Here is a 21037-nt window from a genome sequence, read left to right as displayed (position 1 = left end):
ATGACTGGTTCGTGCATGCGTACTAAAAACCCATATGCATGCGCAGATGTGCAAACATCGCTCGGAGAGAACGAGCGGCCGCTTACGAGCGGCTCTGAATCAGGCCCTCTGTCTCCTAAAACTGCTTAGTAAATAGACCCCTAATATACAAAACCTATGTTTTCCTCCAGTCTAGACCTGCCCCTGATGTCAGTATATTTCACATCGAATTTTTCGTTGTTAACATTAGCTGGGCTAAAGGTTGCTAAACTATGTAAACAAACGAGAAATATTTGCATGTGTTGTAATCAGCACTCTGGGAAAACGTGTGCTTTGTAGCAAGGCCATCGGGTTTACTGTATATTTACTGCTGCTTCCTGTATCTCACCCTGAGTTGTACCTATTTATCTCATGTAAATAATCTCTTATCACAAGTAGCGAGGAACGCCCCCGATCCACCCCATAAATAACCCTTGAAGTGTCTCAGCAATGCCCCAGGTTGCAAGTGAATTTACAAGCTGAGTAATTGCCTCGGGCCAGAAAATGGCCGCCCGCGCTGCCTATTGGCCATTCAAACATTTTACAGTGGACTCCCAAAAGGAAAAGTATAGGGATGGCCATCGGTGATTTAACCATCGATGGTTACTATCGATGGTAAAATAGCAAGTAACCATCAATGGTTGCAAACTATTCACTGGATGATTATCGATGGTTTCACCAAACGATGGTCATCCTTGTCTAGTGACTGACTGGCCCGTAGGCCAATCAGAGCATGGGGGCTCCGGGGGGGGGCGGCACTATGCTTCGTGTCCCGGCACTTGGTAAGAAAAAAAAAAACCAAACATTCAGTTATGCTTTTACACCGATGGAGGGAAACCATCTGGTTCCCCCCTATAAATGTCGAAAACATTCAACATCGGCAATAAACCATCGATGATGTTGAATTATTAATGGCCGATGGCCATCCCTAGAAAAGTATCAAACTGCAGGCGCCGCGTATGGGGTGTAATTTATTGTGCGTTTAGCTGTGAAACTGGAACTCTGATGTCGTAATGTCGCTATATTGACCCAGACGGCGATAAGATTCATCAGCGAAATGGGAAACCTGTTTAACAAGTATTTAGTTCATGTATCCATCCTAAAATGGAGACAACAGATTAAAATCATTCAAAGGGCTCAACCCAATTAGGAGCGAACGGGTGGGTCGCCGTTGCAAATCTGCGAGTCCGGCGATACCATAAGTGTAGCATACAGCCGCACTCATTACTCGATTATCCACTAGGTGACCTAAGGGGGTCATTCAGACCCGCTCGCGAGGGAAGTCCGCTCGCAAGCGGGTCAATGTTGTGCAAATGCGCATGCGCACAATGGAGGGAGCTACGTTGTGCGCATGCGCGAGACCCGGCGAGCGACGAGAAATACGTCGCTCGGGCTCTCACACCAAAGGGGGCGTGCTGTCGATGGTGACTGACAGCACGCCCCCTTTGGTGGGCGTGCCGGGGGCGTGGCTGCCAGACGGGAACGCCTACCGTCTGAGTCCGGCCCCACTGACATCAATAATTATGTCAGTGGGAGTGACTTTGGCTCTGATAGAGCCAAAATCACTCCTGGGCTTGCGGCAACAAGACCCTACCGCAGGGTCTCGTCGCAAGCCCGATGGTCGCGATGGTCTTGACCATCGCGACCATCATCATGGACGCTCGCATAAGCTGTGGGTGGTAACCCACAGCTATGCGAGCGTCCAAAAGGCCGCTCTGCTCAGAGCGTTCAGCCCTGAATCAGGCCTAAGGCTCCTATATAAAGCCCAGCGGGCAATGATTGGCCAGGATTAAAACATTTTTATGAGTGTCCCTTTCTGACAAATGAATTTTGGGCAGCCAAACCAGTATCTTGCCCATGGGCGCACGGATTCTTCATCAGACTCAGAAATAGCTCAGCTCCAATGACCATATATATTTTTTTTTATTCAATTGCGTCAATTACTGATTTTTGTATTTAATCGCAGCATTAAAAAAGACCCGTATTGGTAAACCACCTATTGCCAAAACTAGGGACCGATGGATAACTGAATGCAAAATATTTGTTCGCAAAACGGACTTATGATCAACTACGTCAGCTCCTAAATGTTTATTACAGTAATCCCAGCATGTCGGCCTTTAGGTTTTGCTTTTCTTCTGTTATCGATGTTCTCTCAAATTGCAGATGAACAGCCAGGAGCTGGATCCAAACATTATTCACCAAGACTGGAGCCCCAGTATGTACCAGGGGTTTGAAGAAGACAGTAACAGCAGCTGCGGATCGCTGGGGACGTCTGTGAGCGTGAAGGCCAGCGAGAGCGAGGACAACGACCCCGACGCGGAGGAGAAGGTCTGCGCGGTGTGCGGAGACCGGGCCAATGGTTATCACTTCCATGTCCTGACCTGCGAAGGCTGCAAAGGATTCTTCAGGTGAGAACCTACAGGGAGACTTTCATTAATAGCATCTTTTTAGAGAGAAAAATCTCTATTTATGGGTGGGGTTTACACCTGCACACAGCGGCGGCCATTTTGTGTGCATGACCACTATTCATCCTGCAGCAGGTGACAATACTGAGGCATGAGGTACAAAGTGTTTATCTTACATACTTTAAACTGCTTTACTTTGCCTCTCATCCCAGCCTGACCGATGATGCCATTGACTCCATGAAGGAATTACAATGGTTTTACGAGAAATGTGGTGTAAATGTTTTTTGTTGTTTTTTTTTTTATTCCCAGAAATATTCATTTTCTCTCTCCACGTTAACTCCCTCTCCCGTTTTCTCCTCAGACGTTCCATGAGCAAAGGGTTAACCTTCACCTGTCCCTTTACCAGCACCTGTGCCATCACCAAATCCAAGCGTCGGAAGTGCCAGGCCTGCCGGCTTCAGAAGTGCCTTGACGTGGGGATGAGGAAGGACAGTAAGTGCGTGGCGGGCCTCAATGTCCCAATCTCCCCTCTTCTCTGAGGAAATTCTATTACTCTTCAGTACAAGGATCTATGACTGAACCATTAGGCCGTAAGTGTTTGTTAATGTGCTCAAAGTATCTGCCACCCCTTTCCCTCCCCTCCGTCTCCACAAAGCAATTACTAATAAGAGAGTCAAGGTTCGCTCCTGCTCTCACCCCCGCGACACTGACCCTGAAAGGAGTCCATTAAAGCCAGGCAGATGCATCGATTGCGGAGGCCCAATAATTCTCCGTGTCTCCGTACTAAATCCCAGAAGCCCCTGCTGCCAGTTATCTTCCCTCCCCATCATGGCAGGTTAATTATCCCTGAGGAGGCTCCGTCTGCAGAAGCTCGCTCTCCTGCAGCAGCCTGTTATCCAGCGTCGCTCTTCCCTCGTCTAATCCAGGCCGAGCCGCACACCACTTCAGGAACGGAGTCTATAAATAGGCATGCCCCCCCCCCCCGCCTACTCACCCCCTCCCCATCACTGTTTATAGCATTTATTCCTTTGATGTACTTTCAATAAACATCAGCCACAGTCGGGGGACGAGTATAACTAAAAAGACATGTAGTGCAACACGGAGCCAAGGCGAAAGAGGCCGCAGGGTCCCCCAGGAGGGACAAGGGGGATGTGCGAGGGAGAGGTGGGGGGCGAGGAAACTGTGACACAATTCCGCAGGGATTTGGTGGGGGGGGTTACAGAGGCCCATTAACACGTTGTGTTGGTCTGCCCGTGGCACTCGCAGTGTATATTCCAGTTTTGTGCAGATGTGTTAAATATTAATAGTTCATTCCAGGACACCGCAAGGCCTGTGAGACAATTTATATAAATATTACATCACGGTATTTACCAGCTTCTCTCTCCATATTATGCAATGCTTCTGTATACACAACGTGATATAGGGCCTAATCCAGAGGGGGACGGAAGAGGCCGATGCCGCACGCAGGAGGCCGATGTTTTAACCCTGTGCTTGTGTCCCAATGTTTACCAAGAACGAATCTTGATAAGAGTGATTTTCAGGGAGCATTCCTGGGAGGTAACAAGGGGGCGACTAGCCAGACACGGGCTTGTTGGTGGCAGCGGCTGTGTTTCTAAAGACGCCGTATCGCCGACACTGGACATCATGTTCCGTCGTGGAAATTGCACCTGCCAAGCTTCGATGCTGCGACCGATGTAGCACCGATGGATGGAGCACCGATGTATAGAGCACAAATGGATAGAGCACCGATGGATAGAGCACCGATGGAGCACTGATGGATGGAACACCGATGGATGGAGCACCGATGGATGAAGCACCGATGGATGAAGCACTGATGGAGCACTGATGGATGGAGCACCGATGGATGGAGCACTAATGGATGGAGCACCGATGGAGCTATTCTGTCTTGGTGTGTGAAATACGCACCAAGACGGAATAGCGCTGCTGCAAGTGGGCATCTCAGTGACTTCGGACTCATTAGCGGCATTAGCCTAAGGGCGCAGACACAGGTGCCGCCACCGTGTACGCATGCATCTCTGAATCAGTATCATGATATAATACTATGTTACTAGTAATGGGACCCAGCATCTGGTGGTCACCTCATCCGTCCCCCCACACGCACGCCCACACTTACCCCGTTCAGTACCCCGTTCAGACGGCCAAGCAAGTCCCCTTCTCGGTCTAGGTCTGTTCCGTCTCCCTATTAGTGGGAGCGGTCGCAGGGGCAGCCTGCGCAATCCAAATGACCATATACTGTAGTAGTCACAGAATATAGTGAGGATATACCCTTTACTCACTTAGGGGCTTATTTACCATTATATACCCGCAAATATTTAGTATCACCCCAATGTATGAAGGAGGACCCGCTGTGGGTGCCTCCTTTTCGAACAGCAGCCGCAGCCCCCAATCCTGTCGGATTTACCAAGCTCCGGAATGTGAAGATGGCGTGGCACTGCTGTAGCCCATGGCTACACTTCATAAAATGTACCAACAATGGCGGCTGCGTGCGCAGGAGTCGGTCTCTTCACTCAGAGCACATCGCAGGGACGGGCTCTTCTCGGAGCCCCTGTCCCTGCGTGTGCTATTTAATACATCTGGCCGGTAAATTTGCTTCCAGAAATGCGATTTTAGGTGCTAATATCGCGCCCGGATCACAGTGCAGACGCCATTATTGATAAATAGGCCCCCTAACCTTTAAATAATTGTATAGTCAGACGTACAAGTGGCAATTTACATCCGAGCGTTGCGCGGCCGCACACAGCACTTGGAATTACGCCAGAGCAGCGTCGATCACTTTACGGCGCAGGTGCGAGGATGCGCGCTGACGGCACATTGCCAAGATCGCATGGATTTGAACTGCCCCCAAAGACTATGGGTCCCCATAATGTCAGGGTAGAGTTTTTCTACAAGCGCTTCATTGAAACAAGACGTACGTTACAGTAGAACCTTGGAAAGCAATGAGAAATACAATAATAATAAAGAATACACCGTCAGAAATGCAGTAAAATAAATTAATACAATAAATCATGAGAGACGTCCAGGTTTAAAAAACATAAAATTGTATCCTGTCTTCTATTCACCAGGCAGATTCCTGTACTAAAAGCCATTTCCAAACAATAGTTTACATCAATAAAAACTCAATTAAACAGTAAAATATCCCAAACCTTCCCCGTGGCACTTTTATTGCAGCTGATAATTGCCCAACAAATCACTTGCTGTTTAAAAGCAGCACATAAGACATTATACAATATATATATATATATTTATTTTTATTTTAGTTTTTTCTTATTATATATATATATATATATATATATATATACATACACACACACACATAATATTACTAGATAAAAGACCCATTTTAGCAATGAGGGCCTGATTCAGAGCCGGACGCTCTGAATCAGGTCCATCCTACCTATTATTGGAGCGGCCCTTTGGACGCTCGCATAGCTGTGGGTACCACCCACAGCTTATGCGAGCGTCCATGATGATGGTCGCGATGGTCAAGACCATCGGGCTTGCGACGAGACCCACAGCTTATGCGAGCATCCATGATGATGGTCGCGATGGTCAAGACCATCGTGACCATCGGGCTTGCGACGAGACCCTGCGGTAGGGTCTCGTTGCCGCAAGCCCTGGAGTGATTTTGACTCTATCAGAGCCAAAATCACTCCCACTGACATCACTAGTGATGTCAGTGGGGCCAGACCCAGACGGTAGGCGTTCCCATGGGAACGCCTCCGTCTGGGCAGCCACTCCCACCAAAGGGGGCGTGCTGTCAATCAACATCGACAGCACGCTCCCTTTGGTGCGAGATCCATAACGACGGCTACCCCGTCGTTATTTGGGTCTCGCGCATGCGCACGACGGAGCTCCCTCCGTCGTGCGCATGCGCACTAGGGCACCATCGACCCGCTTGCGAGCACTCAGCGCTCGCGAGCGGGCGGGTCAGAATCAGGCCCTGAGTCTCCAAACTCAATTATTTTTAAATTGTCGCATCCAAACAAGTTCCCATACAGTTTATGCCATGGTTCCTTTTATGTGTAACATATAGTACCATAAAGTAACTACATGCATTATACACTATGTACAGTGAGGGGAGGGGGCGCCTTAGAGAGTTATAGTGAAAAAAGGGAGACACTCCAGGAAAAACTGTAGCATATATGGGGCTATCATGTAAACATAGTCACTCTCATTATAAATGATATTGTATTATAATATTATAATAAGATGATTTGCGTCTCAGTGTAAACGATATCTGAGCTTCCTTATGGCTGAAATACAGCGCCTTTTGTAGCAGATAACAGAGTAGCACCAACAATGTAGCTGGTTCGAGCTGCTGTCTGTCTTCTAATGGTGCGTACACACGGTACGATTAAAATGGACGATATGAACGATATCGATCATATTGTTATCGTTCATATCGTGCATTTTTCGGTGCCCAACGACCTGCGATGCGCGGGCACGTATGGACGATATCATCCATCAACCCAACAGGACAGCGCCACCCAGTGGCCAAATTATCATGGAAAATGGTAGAATATTTTCTTGGTTTTACTAAACCATACCGGGTTCTATCCAGCACTGACGCCGGCATTGATTTTAAAATAAATCAAATTTGAACAGAAATACTCCTTTACAGTATTTCCCCCACGAATAGCTGGAATTCTAGTTCTGGTTACCTAGACAAACGTATGGATTTCCAGCGGCTGTGGAACTACAAGTCCCAGCAGGCCGAGGCAGCCAGAGAATTGTAGTTGCACGACAGGCTGTAGGGGAGATGTATCAAAGCTTGGAGAGAGAAAAAGTGTAGAGATAAAGTACTAACCAATCAGCTTCCGTCATGTTTCTAGCACTGCCTGTAACATGACCGAAGCTGATTGGCTGGTACCATATCGCTCTCCACGGCTTGATACATGTCCCCCCCCTAAGACAGCCAAGGACTCTTTATCTCCAAAGTCAATCAATCAGGACCGCAAAGCTGCAGCGATTCATACATTGCCGCTGGGCGTTATTGGAAATCTGCAAGGGTTAAAGATGTCGAACAGGCCCAAGATCATTAATAAGAGAGAGGGAAAAGCTTAATTAAGGCATTAATCACCCCAGGCAATCAGATATTGAGTTGAGGATCGAAATGTCAGGTTTGATTTCAGGCAATATCCCGCTTAATCATTAATATATTTCTGCCTAAGCGCTCTGTGAAACATCCCCCACCCCCTCTGTCCTGCTTGTTGTGGCTTGGATTAACCCCTACACGCACACAGAGATGGGAAAGCATTGTGGCCACTTTGCCCGTGAAAGGGTTAAAGCAGCATTAACTTGAAGTACAACACAAGGCTAAATAGGCCCAGCTGGTACCCTTAATAAGAAGGGGGGGGTGTTTGATATAGATACCCCACCTTAATTTCACTGTCACCCCAAGTGTCAAGAGCGCTGCTGCTCTGGAACCCCCAAAACAGACAGATGGTCTCCACCACAATATACTGAATATCTGACAATCAGGTGCAGGCTGGGACTCCGACCAGCGGGACGCACCACGGCGGGATACAGGGGAGTGAAGGAACATAATGACTAATTTAGGGCATACTCACTCTCACCATGCCTAATGCAGCCTCGTACTCCCCCCCTCGCACTATAATTCCTCTGATGTCGTGCATGTGTGTGCTTTGTAACCAGCGTGTTGCCATGATGGCTGCCGGCCCTTATTAACCCTTTTTGCGTTCTGCGGTTCCCAGTGATCATGTCGGAGGACGCCCTGTTGGCGCGACGCGAGCTGCGGGTGAGGAAGAAGCAGGAGCGCCTGCAGAGGGTGAAGGTGGTGCCAGAGGTGGGGTCACTGACGGAGGAACAGAAACAGCTCATCGCCATCCTCATCGACGCCCACAGGAAGCACTTTGACTCCAGTTTTAACAGTTTTGTGGGTTACAGGGTGAGTATTTGGGGGGGGTCAGGTAGCAGCTCTCAGGATTAGATTGGAATGAGAGGTGTGCGGTATAATCTTGCTCTCATAGGGGCTGGTTCTGAGATGCTCGCAAAGTGGCAGTAGCCCCCCCGGGACACGAATTTATTATCTTATGCTAATGCGAGATTCCGTTAGCTATTGGGGGGGACTGTGCGTGTGCAAGCGGAAACCGGTACCGCCTATTGAGTTTACGAAGGCCGCCGCGACCGCCATTATTTTTATCGGCACTTGCACCAGCCTCGTGTCAAGGTGCAGGAGATCCGCCACACACAGGATTCCCTTCCCCGTGCGCAGGACTCAGTCGCTCGGCGCTTTACATACACGCCCGCAAGTCAGGGCGGTAACATGCGATCGCTTTGCCACCGCCCATTTCCCATCCTATTTCACGAAAAGACAGATCTGGCCAAGTTGCGTCCATCTGAGATTAGGACGGGCATTCGCAAAAATGTGTAGTCGCTTCTGAGCATGCGCTGTAGGGAAAGACTCGCTGTTTGCGTCCGCGAAGAGAGATCCCCGCAACTCAGAGACAGCCCCATAGTTTGGTGCCCGTTTAGATCCTTTTTACGCCTGTTAAATAAGTTCACGCGCCAGGAAATCTCAGTGATCCCATCAGAGCTCCATGTTGAAGAGACATCTGCTGGCTCCCTACCCTCTGGTGTCAGTCACCGGATCTGACAGGATCCCCTGAGGGGTCGTCCACAGGGCTAACCAGTGATGGCCGCCTTAGCTGACACATCTGCCGGTTTCGTAACCTCCTGAAACTGGGGCGAGTTTAGTTTGAACTATAATTATTATTAATTTAAATAGAATTATACAGAATTTAGGGGTGATGGCTGTTGGATGCGTTGAGTGTCCTACACCATTGCGTTGTTTATCAATACCCCAGATGAAATATTTGTGAGATGGGAGTCAGGGGGAGATATATCAAACCTTCTATGGATGACAGGTGGAGGTGTTGCTCCACAGCAACCAATGAGATTGTAGCTATCACTTTATAGAACGTACTTGATAAGTGATAGCTGAAATCTGATTGGTTGTTATGTGTAACACCTCCACCTGTATTCTTTACACTGTTTGAAATTCTCTTGAATTGGGTGATGGATAATAGCCTCTCAGCCGTGATGGAGCATCAGCAATGGGAGCCCTGTGAAGGTCCATCAGGCAGTAGGCGGCCTTGAGACCATAGAGTTCAATATTTATGGCCGTCCCTATTGTCTATCACGTTCTCCTCCGTTGACCTTTTGTCTCCTGAGTTTGCTCAATATCTGTGATCTGAAACTCATTGTTGGCGGCAAAGAGCCAGATTCTTGCCTAAGACATCAAGTACAAATCGGTGCCACCCAAACCAACCTCAGCCGGATAGCAGCTGTGCTCATCGTGTAACGTTACTTATTAACCAGAGATCGTGAGATAACTTGGCAAAGCATTTCTGCTCCGATAATAAAATGGGCAAATAGCCATATCGGTTATTATTACCATTTATTTTATGCAGACGCAGAGAACATAATAAAGAACAGACAATAAGAAGCATAAAATCACAATACAATACATTTACAAGCATAATACATATAATAGGCAAATGAATAATAGGTGACGTAGAGAAAGGGCAGGGGGTAAAGGACAAGGCCAAACGAGGCAGAGGAGGATAAAGTGGGATGCTGGGAGCAGACAAGAGGAAGGAAGGCCCTGCTCATCAGACCTTACAATGTAAATGGTAGGCACTGTACACAAGAGAGGGTAAGACCGAGTGAAAGTTTAAGTAAGGAGGGTGGGCCAGTGCTGGCGGAGTTAGGAGAGTAAGGAGGGTGTGCCAGTGCTGGTGGAGTTAGGAGAGTAAGGAGGGTGGGCCAGTGCTGGTGGAGTTAGGAGAGTAAGGAGGGTGGGCCAGTGCTGGTGGAGAAAGGATGGTGGACCAGTGCTGGTGGAGTTAGGAGAGTAAGGAGGGTGGGCCAGTGCCGGTGGAGAAAGGATGGTGGGCCAGTGCTGGTGGAGTTAGGAGTAAGGAGGGTGGGCCAGTGCTGGTGGAGTTAGGAAAGTAAGGAGGGAGGGCCAGTGCTGGTGGAGCTAGGAGGACAGAAACTTTGGCCAACAGGAGGCGTGAAACCTTGAAGGCTGGTGGAGAGTCTAATTGGAAGTGGAAGTGTGTTCCATGGGTATGGAGCAGCACTGAGAAGATTTGGAGATGGAAGTGTGAGGGGGTAGGCAGCAGAGTGGAGAGTGGAAATTGGCAAGCAAGGAAAATCAATCTTGCTATGGTGTTGAAGATGGAGTGACGTGGGAAAATAATTGTTAGGGGGAGGCCAGACATGAGGAGGTTGCAGTAGCTCAGGCGAGAGATAATCAAAGAGTTTTTGTAGCGTTAAGGGTGGAAACTTGTCTAATCCAGCAATGTTGCAAAGGTGGCGACAACAGGTTTGGTAGTGGGACTGGATGTGGGGAGTAAAGGAGAAGGAGATGTCGCAGATGACACACAGAGAGCAGATAAGAGGAACAGGAGGAGCATTCTAGAGGGAAGGAAGGTGATGAGTTCTGTTTTGGACATGTTGAATTTTGGACAACCTTGGGACATCCAATACAGCACAGGTTCTCAAACTCGGTCCTCAGGACCCCAAACAGTGCATGTTTTCCACGTCTCCAAACATAATCGCAAGTGAAATAATTAGCTCCACCTGTGGATCTTTTAAAATGTCAGTGAGTAATGATTACACCTGTGCTCCTGCTGGGTGACCTGGAAAACGTGACCTGTGTGGGGTCCTGAGGACAGAGTTTGAGAACCACTGCTTAGGTGTTGTCAGAAAGACAGGTGGACATACAAAAGAGGAGGGAGGGTGAGAGTACGATTAGGGAGTTGTTGACATGAGGGTGGTACTGGAGACCAAAGAAGTTTATTTCGTTTTTAAAAGGAAAAAATAAAAAAAACCTCCATACATTTGAAGTACTTCATTTAGTTCTAAACATCCAGTAAACAGGTGATGTAAGTCATTCTACACATAGTGTCTGTATATTTTGATTTATTTAGAATAGCAGGAGCCGCCATTTTGCACAATATGACAAGTTATAATTATCTGTATGCTCCAATGAAATAGCGCCCCCCTGAGGCCATCTCACCATGAACAATGCTAAACTGCTTCCTTAAGAGTTACAAATAACATTTAAAACAAACCAAAAGGGGTATATTTACTAAAGTGCGCTTTTTTTTAGAAGAGGCGATGTTGCCCATATCAACCAATCAGATTCTACGTATAATTTATCTAGTACAAGAAGACAATAGCTAGAATCTGATTGGTTGTTATAGGCAACATCTCCACTTTTAAACACATGGACTTTAGTAAATATACCCCTAGTGTAGAAATCTGAGCTCCACTTACCATTCTAAACCAACATTCGGATCAGGTCTTGTTTCTATATGAAGACTGCAGTGATGGAACCCTCCATAGCTCCAGTTCCTTAGAACATGGAGACGTTCTCAGGAACCCTCCATAGCTCCTGTTCCTTAGAACATGGAGACGTTCTCAGGAACCCTCCATAGCTCCTGTTCCTTAGAACATGGAGACGTTCTCAGGAACCCTCGGCCAGTCACGTAGAGTAATATGGGGGATAAACAACAATAGTGGCAGGATGTTTACCTCTGGACTCATAGATGTTGTAGCGATTGACGGGAGAATTTTGACGTGCTCACCGCCATCTTCACCTCTTCTGTCACACAGCCGCCTTCCTTCTTTGCTGCATGGATGCCCTCCTCCGCAGACAGCGGTAGCCCCAGTTATATGGAGCTGTCGCCCAATGCCCAAAGGCTGAGTGAAAGTGTCCTCCAGTCCGACGCCTTCAGAGAATTGCCCCATTTTGCCGACCTCAGCACCCACATGATCCAGCAGGTCATCAAATTTGCCAAAGAGATCCCGGCTTTTCGGTGAGTCCGTGCATAACTTCATGTCCGATCTGAATGGATAATTCTGTGACCCTACCCACGGTGATCTCAGGTGCCTTTAGTAAAACGTGCTATAACTGTGTGCCCAGCCATTCCTCAGCTTGACCATAGACACCTGTGTGTGTGAGCTCTGGGGGCACTTTCAAAAACAAAATGTAACGGGGCCCATACACCTGCAAAGTATTGCCGCAATTCCCCCGTTTTGCCGATGGCGTGGTTGGGAAATCGGGGATATTCAACATGCTGAAAAATCTCAATTCCCCCATCACGACCAGAAAATGGTTGGAATCGGCGAGTCAGGGATTTTTGACATGTTGAATTTCCCCGATCCGCCAACAGATCGCCGATCACTGACGTATCGTCTCAGATCGGCAGAACGGTGAATCTGGGCTGTAGATGTACTATCACTCATATAGTATATGTTCATAATGTCGACTTTCAGGATGTCGACACGGGAATGATGTCATTCTCAATGGGCCTGACTCAGATGTTCGCTATGCCGATCGCAGCTGAGATTTTGCAGGCTGCGGATGTGAGAATGTGCGCAAGTGTAGCCACCGCCCAGCAATGAAAGCTTGCGCCCACCGGAGCCATCGCCAAAGACAGCAGCTGCCTACACATTCGCAGCACATGGGCAGACCCAGCGATAATCGGCGGCTCGAGTGACTCCATGGCCTCGCAGCTTGTCTACCTGAACTGAGTTACCGTAGCCACGCCATTAGTGTATGGGAATGCAGACGCAGCCATTGACATGCCCCTAAAACGGTCGCTACACGTGCGTATTTTTCCACCACACCCATCGTTACTTCCCCCAATTGGTGCCTTCTTGTCAATCATGCTGCATGGAGGTAAGCGTTGCGTGCTGGATCACAGATGGGTTTTAGCATACGCCCAGTGCGATGTATGCGCAGTTTACTGATAATCGCTCATTTGCAAAAAATAATCAGCGTAGCGCACAACTGTGATTCAGTCCCCAGGTCAGCAATGACAGAATATTGATATTGTGAAAGCTGACAGCTGATTATTTTTATGATGTTACATTAGGCTATGGTTAGAATTTTGGTTAGACTATGGTTAGAGTTAGGCTGCGATTACGCTGTGGTTAAAGTTAGACATACCTCACCATTGCTAATCCTTATGGTTGACATGTCGACCTTTCATCATAGTCGACATTCAGAACTTTGACATTCTGGTGTCGACATTTTGTACTGCGCCCATTTATAGAAGGGCATTTTTCTGCCTCTCGAAACTGCCTGAGACCCCTACTGTACATCAGGGTGCCTCATTATTTATAGGCCCTAGCGAACGTTCCTTGTAGAGCCCTTGTGTTCTGGCAGCTTATAGTAGATATAGTGGGGTCAGCTTTAGTAATTGATCATTCAAAGAGGGTTTAAACTTCCTCTTTCTCACATTTGGTGGGGGTCCGTCCCCGGGGTCCTGCTGCCCACCATCACCTGGAACTTCTGCTGACCAAAAGAGTGTGGAGTGTTAGGGTGTAGAGGTCCCCGCTGTACAGAGCATGAGGGTGTAAAACAGTTTATTCAGAGTGGAAACCCCCCTAAAAGTGTTTCATCATCATGGCTGAGACTGGGAAGCCCAGGTCTCCATAGGAGGGCTATAAGAATGCATATAGAGTTGTTATCACCACAGGGGTACTATGAATTTAATCTTCGACCATTAATCACATGTCGAGCCCTTTACAGGGGATCAAGGCACTAGATGAGAGCAGTGCTGCCACCTTGTGGCCAATCAAAATTACTGCAGGCGCAGTGTTGATGCCAGCTTAAATAGCGAAAATAATTTTTATTATTACTCCTATCATGATGTATACACATGCGCGTGGGTCCAATGCCTGGATGCCTGCGCAGGCATCCACATTGCGTGCTTACTGTGCGCCAGGTTGCATCGTGGCAAGTTGTTATACATTATTATTGGAGATATCAGACACCAATCACCAATACTTTTACCCATTGTTACATACCCACTTGTATCCCCCCACACCAGGGCTCTGCTCATCGATGACCAGATTTCCCTTCTGAAGGGGGCCACCATGGAAGTCTGCCAGATGCAGTTTAACTCTGTATTCAACCTGGAGACCAATTTGTGGGAGTGCGGACGGATTAAATTAAGTATACAACACGGCGCCATGAGTAAGTATTGGCATCCAGATACTAAGAACCTACCGGGGGATGCCCACCTTTTGCATTTGGACCAACTTTGCCAAGTTTGTGATGAGTATATTATGGCTTATTAGTGCCACTGCTACCAGGGGTGGGCCAAGGTTTGGACTCTGAGGCTGGCACGGGTAACTGGGCATTACTATAGCAGCCCTACATACATTTAACAGGACATTAGATGAAGGAATCCAGTGGAAGGCCTCGGGGCGAGCTGGCAGCCACGTCTCCTGCAGGATAAAGTCTGGTTGTAGCTATTCCTCTGATAACGGAAATTGCTGCTGGGGACCAGGTAGAGGCCCGGTGCCGTCACTTAGTAACGTAGGATAGATGTTCCTGTTTAGTGTAATAGTGCAGCATGAATGGGATTCCCCGCTTTCAGTGCCGGCCCTCTCCCTGAAACACAATATCGGCCTGAGGGACGGTTGACCTCCTGTCCGATTTGTTAGTCCAAATGTCCAAAACCAAACAGCAGCCATCATAGTCCCTCCAGGATTTGAATCTGGAGATAGAGATGTCCAGATATCGGTCTTTCTAGCTGGGAATGAGAACAAATATAACTGAAATTCCCAAACAGAGGACAAACTGTACCTTTAATGATTACCAAAACTTACGTTGACCATTGCACCGTCACTTCTCCTCACACACTAGCCCTGGGCACCTTCATGCCATGAGACCCTCTTCCTGGCATGTTTGTGTCTTTCTTGGCACCATTTTCACCAATCTTTTGTGGCACCTTGTTTACTTCTCTGGCACCATATCCTGTGTAACCCTCTCCTATAGCTGGTGGCACCATTCCCCGAGACCTCCTCTCCAGGAACACTGTATCATCCCCTAGAGACCTCTCCCCTGCCCACCTTCTTTTCTATCTATCCCGTGGAACCATCCAGAGACCCTCACCCTATCCTCACACCTCTCTCCTGTAGCACCTGGTACCCTCTACCATACCACCATCCTGTCCGCTGGCATTCTCTCCTGAGACCCTCACCCTGGCCACCGACATCCCCTAGGACTTGTCCCCTGAAATCCTTCTTCCCAGTTTAAAATAAAAACAAGTTAATTCCCAAATTATATGGAGCGTTTAATTGTTTTTAATGGAATACTTATTTATTATCACCAAAAACCACAGCTTGTGCCCATAAGGAGAATAAGCCCAGAAACCCTCCCCATGTTCCGTACCAGCGTCTCAGTGCGCTCTTTGTACGCCAGTATTCCGATATAACTATCTCCCTATGTTTCTCCTCTGCCAGACGGGTTTCAGCAACTGTTTCTGGAGCCCCTGCTGAAGTTCCACGTCACCCTGCGCAAGCTGAAGCTTCACGAGCCGGAATACGTCCTGATGCAAGCCCTGGCGCTGTTTTCCCCAGGTAACAATTACACATCTGGGAGACAAATCCTAAAGCAAACGGGCATTAATGTACCTCTGAGGCTGGACAAGAGCATGATGGCCTCTTGTTACCCCACAGGCCTGTAAAGATGTTACCATGAAAGTAATGTTTTGGGATTTTTTTCTGTGTGCTTATTGTGGGTTAATGTGTGCGGGCTCCCTGGGTCTCTACAAGGACCCTGCACAGCTGCAAGTTCTCACCTGGTGATCGCTCTTTCTGAATCTACTTAAGTGCTCCAATCTCTGGCCACGTTACATACCACCCACACCGTGTAATAAACACCTGCAACTTCTCAGCGTATTTATGACATTTAAGACGGCGTGTTTTGCTTTTACCATCAGTGCCAATTTAAATTTGTGGTTAAAACACGCCAAGAGGCGGCAGCCGCTTGGTCAATTTATTCCAATAACATCACCCCAGAATGCCAACGTAAACTCTGCTTCCGATTGGTTGCTATGGATTACAGCACAGCTGCGCTATGTGTACCGTGGTGTCATCGGATATTTATAATGAGCCTTTTTCCTCTTGACCCCATTTAGACCGGCCGGGTGTTGTGGAACACAGCATTATTGATGAGATCCAGGAGACAACCGCCCTGACACTGAAATGCTACATCGATTACCACCACCCGCTGCCTGATAGCAGGTAACAAGGGGGCACCGCACACAGAGCGTTAACTTCACTTTCTGGGGTATACTTACTAATATACCCCCCGAGAGTGACCAATCAGATTGTACTTCTCATTTATCTAGCACCTTCTAGAAGATAATAGCTAGAATCTGATTGGTTGCTAGGGGCAGCATCTCCACTTCCATAAATCCGCACTTTAGTAAATATTGCCCTCACTGTGCACATCCGAGGGCAGAGTTTGTAATAGGTGAGCGGAGCTTGCCCTTAATCTCTCCTGTGCGCTGTCTGCACGGTGTGACAATGCTGGGGGGGGGGACATTGGTCATTGGTATAGGGGGGCTTAAATAGATCTCTCAGATGCCCAATAATCGTACTTGCAGTTTGATCTGGGCGCAATATTAGCGCCCATGATCGCATTGCAGTATGCGATCATAGCCCCGGGATGTATTAAAGAGCCCACAAAAGGAGCCCGTCCCCGCGATGTGCTCTGAGAGACCATCTATTCATTCCTGTGCCGGAAGCCATTTCCGGAGCTTGATAAATCTGACAGACCTGAATTCCCCATAGAAACCTATATGGGCTGCTTTTGCTGTCGCAAATGCTGCGATCCCTCCATAATACATCTGTGGGATACTAAATATTTGCGGGTATCCCCTGGAAATGGATGTTTTTGGGGGGGAATATGCTGCAAATATTTAATGAAAAACAGGCTCCTAATACAGGTTGAGTCTCCCATATCCAAAATGCTTGGGACCAGGGGTATTTTGGATATCGGAATATTCCGTATTTTGGAATAATTGCATATTATAATGAAATGTCTTGGAAATGGGACCCAGATATACACACAGAATGCATTTATGTGTTATATACACCTTACACACACAGCCTGCAGGTCATTTTAGACAATATTTTTTATAATTTTGTGTATCAAAAAAAGTTTGTGTACATACATGAAATTCATTTATTTTTCATATACACCTTATACACACAGCCTGTAGGTAATATTATACAATCTTTTTAATAATTTGTGCCTTAGACAAAGTTTATGTACATTAAACCATCAAAAATCAAAGGTTTCATTATCTCAGTCATGCTGAAAATATTCCGTATTTCGGAATATTTGGATATGGGAGACTCAACCTGTAATTATTCTCATCTTGTATTTGTGACTATTCCTGGTAGCGCTCTTCCCCCTCCACCAATTGGGACCCCTTCCTGCCTGCAGACCTCGCACACACGCCAAACTTGTAAACGGGAACCATAAACGATAAATGAGCCCGTCTTTCCCTTCCTAGCCCTCTTAATGAATTAATTTCTGTCCATTATAAGTTCGGCACTCTAGGGGACTCCTCTCACTGCCAGTTATTCTCCCAGGGCTGTTAGCAGCCTCTCTGTGGCTGGGGGATCATTCCCTACAGAGTGCTGCTGCCGTGCGCAGGAAGACCGACAGCAGAATCTTATACCCCCTGTGACAATCCCACAGCGTCTGACTAACGCCATCCGGGCACAGTAACCGCACACGCCACATGCATGCGCCTTCACAGGAACATAGAATAAGAACGATCACTAACGTACCCACGGCTAAGCAGGCATTAAAATAATACCACCCTTATATAGTCGGTCCTGGACCACCCTATCTCTTATTATAATCCGTCGCTGACCGCGTTACACCACAGTGTGCGCAATTGTTCCAGTGATGGCACACTGCCCACCAGTGTGAGCAATATTTACTAATCGCCTCTTTCCCATTCTAGATTCTTGTTTGCCAAACTTCTCTCCCTGCTGGCAGAACTTCGCACCCTGAATGATGAGAACACCAGACAGTTGGTACACATCCAGAACTTAACGTCTGACGCCATGACGCCACTAATGAAAGAGATTATTAGCTGAGAAAGAAGGAAAAAAAAAGGATTTACGCAACATAACAATGCAGATTGCGCCAACGCAATGAACCGTGCCGTACGGACTGCTCATTACACACCAATACCTAGAGGGACCAATGTAAACTGGGCAAGCCGGAACTTGTTTCATGTACTTTGTACTTACGCCAATGGGTAGTATATAGCAGGACAAGTGTTAGGTTCCGGCTATACATCTACAGGACATTTTGGTGGTTATTGAGAAAGGAGCTCAGGTGTGTAAGACACCAAAGGGGCATCAGGATAGGCCCGGGTACCTTACGTAGATTCAAGAAGTTAGCACCGTGCTCTTCTGCGATGGCTCAGTCCTTTCCGGCTCAGAGCGGGTCCTAGTAGAATTCGGGAATCAATTTTCCCTAAACCTTACATTCCCGGAAGGAACCTTTACAATCATATCAGAACAGTGACTCGAGATGGCCATTTTCATCATATCGGGGGCACATTATTCCCTATGCATATCAGCGTTGCGGTCGGTAGCCCCTTTTAAAAGGCCACGCGGTAACCCCTCTAGGGCGGACAGCTAACCACTTTGACCAGTCAAATTGCCTACAAAGAAAGTTCTACACCCCATCAAAATCTCACGGTTGGACGCGGGAATAAAAATAACAGAGGACAGCCGCCGACAGGGGGTTAAATAACCACGGTACATTAAAGGTGACCACCGCCGGGGTAACGGAAACCTTTGTGAATACCGCTAGAACGATTATCCAGATTGCATCAGCTCATTATTAATGCATTAATGACTGTAAAGGTCTGTGCATCACACGGAAACTGCAGGCTAGGTAAACACAGAAACTCTGAATAAGTAATGTATATAAACATGTATATGTATATTTCTATTAAGCACTTTATAAAATGACTCAGGCGTCCATTCACATCAGGTAATGGAAAGGCTGACTGAGAGATTTGTCAGCTGTGTGAGCGATGGTCCTGGAGAGTATACTAGGAATATGGGATAAACACTAATGTATTTTACATTGTATAACGTTTAATCCGAAGGGACCTCTCATCCCCATATATTATACTCACTGCTTTGTTACTCTTACCGATGGGAATTGCATCATGCAGGAGTTAAGCTGCATACACACACAACGATTTTTTGAACGATTATCGTTTAACGATAATCATTTGAAAAAATCGTTCACTTTCTGAGTCAAACGATGAACGATTATCGTTCATGCGCGTTCACGTTTGTAGTTTGCAGTTCAGTCAGGCTTGTCAACTGAACGATTTTCAGTAAGGGAATATGCAAAAATCGTTTGTAGTTCAAAAAAATCATTCATTACACTTTAAAAAATCTGACAGATAATCTGACAGAAAATCGTTCAAAAAATCGTTCATAAAAGTGTTGGTAACAAAATAGTTGTGTGTGTATGCAGCTTTACAAGTGAAGCGTTAAAATGGAGTCATTACACACACACAAACTAGGTTGGGGAAGCCAATTTTTTAAGCTGATCTAAAATTCAGCCAATCAGATAAGTAGGACCTAATGACCTCACTGAGACGTGGGACACTGCACAGTGAGGTCACCAGTTCTGGCGAATTTATGTTCTTCTTCATTCTAGTGAATATTAGTCAGTGCACATATATAAATGAGGAATGGTCTTGCACATGGGAGCGCCACCCCACCCTAAAAATATTATTGTGTGGCAGGGGTGAGAGGGGCACCGACCAACTTCCCAGCAAGCGAAAATCGGGACAGTTGGCTCAGCCCACAAAACATGGACTGTCGTATTGGTGACAGGTACGCTGAAAGCATTTTGAGCTAACAATTATGCATGCAGTGTGTTCAGTCAATCTGTAGGGGGCGCTGTATGCTGCGGTTTTCTGCGGAGAGATTTGTGCACCGTAAACTACAGAGAAATCATATCGCAGCGCCATCTGCTGGCGTGAGAGGATGCTACACCACAGCAATACCAGGGCAAGGAAGCACATTTTCTCTAAAGGAAAATGTGCACATTAAAAAAAAAAAAGGTTTTCCAGTTCTCCCTACAGATTTCAATTCATCCATGACTGATACGCAACATTCATATATTGTGTATTGGATGAGACTTGGAGGAGTGACAGTCAGTATAATGTGTAGGCACAGATTATTGCAATCGGGGACAGGAATAGTATTGACGCCTCGCCACTACATAAGACACTAATGGCAAGATCCTGCAAACAGCCTCAAGTTCATCATTACGAGCCTGTTACAAAGAATTATATATATATATATAAATATATATATATATATATATATATATATATATATACATACACACACATATACATATATGTATATATATATATACACACACATACACACTTTTAGCTTAAAATCTCTGTAGAAAAAAACTAAATTATAAAAAATATATATATATATATAATAAATCTATCTATCTATCTATATATATATATATATATATATATATATATTAAAATAAATCTATCTCATGAGCATGATACAGAGGTTTAGATTGACAGAACATACCATGAACACAATACAGAGGAGAGGCAGCCATTTTAGGTCACCAGTTTAGATTATCCTGCCTATGAAGGTAGCAGGAGGGGCAGCCATCTTGGGCGCACTACACAAGATACACTGGGCGGAATAGATAAATGCTTGCACGA

General features: G+C 46.7%; 2 protein-coding genes across 3 annotated transcripts in view; one reads left to right on the top strand and one right to left on the bottom strand.

The window, feature by feature from the left end:
- Positions 1-20671, top strand: part of NR1I3 (nuclear receptor subfamily 1 group I member 3) — a 32097-nt gene extending 11426 nt beyond the window's left edge. For both annotated transcript variants that reach the window (XM_088467569.1, XM_088467568.1), the window contains exons 2-9: positions 2182-2426; positions 2785-2915; positions 8159-8352; positions 12093-12295; positions 14318-14463; positions 15738-15854; positions 16415-16520; positions 18260-20671. In XM_088467569.1, coding sequence (XP_088323695.1) covers positions 2182-2426; positions 2785-2915; positions 8159-8352; positions 12093-12295; positions 14318-14463; positions 15738-15854; positions 16415-16520; positions 18260-18395 — 1278 coding nt within the window. In that variant the 3' untranslated portion in view covers positions 18396-20671. The remainder of the gene's footprint in view (positions 1-2181; positions 2427-2784; positions 2916-8158; positions 8353-12092; positions 12296-14317; positions 14464-15737; positions 15855-16414; positions 16521-18259) is intronic.
- Positions 1-21037, bottom strand: part of TOMM40L (translocase of outer mitochondrial membrane 40 like) — a 50036-nt gene that overhangs the window by 13145 nt on the left and 15854 nt on the right. The window lies entirely within an intron of this gene.

The sequence above is a fragment of the Taudactylus pleione genome, unplaced genomic scaffold (genome assembly GCF_031769625.1).
Source record: "Taudactylus pleione unplaced genomic scaffold, aTauple2 ptg000073l, whole genome shotgun sequence".
In the NCBI taxonomy this organism is placed as follows: domain Eukaryota; kingdom Metazoa; phylum Chordata; class Amphibia; order Anura; family Myobatrachidae; genus Taudactylus; species Taudactylus pleione.
Note: the sequence above shows the minus strand (reverse complement) of the source record. Positions and strands in the feature narration are given on the sequence as shown.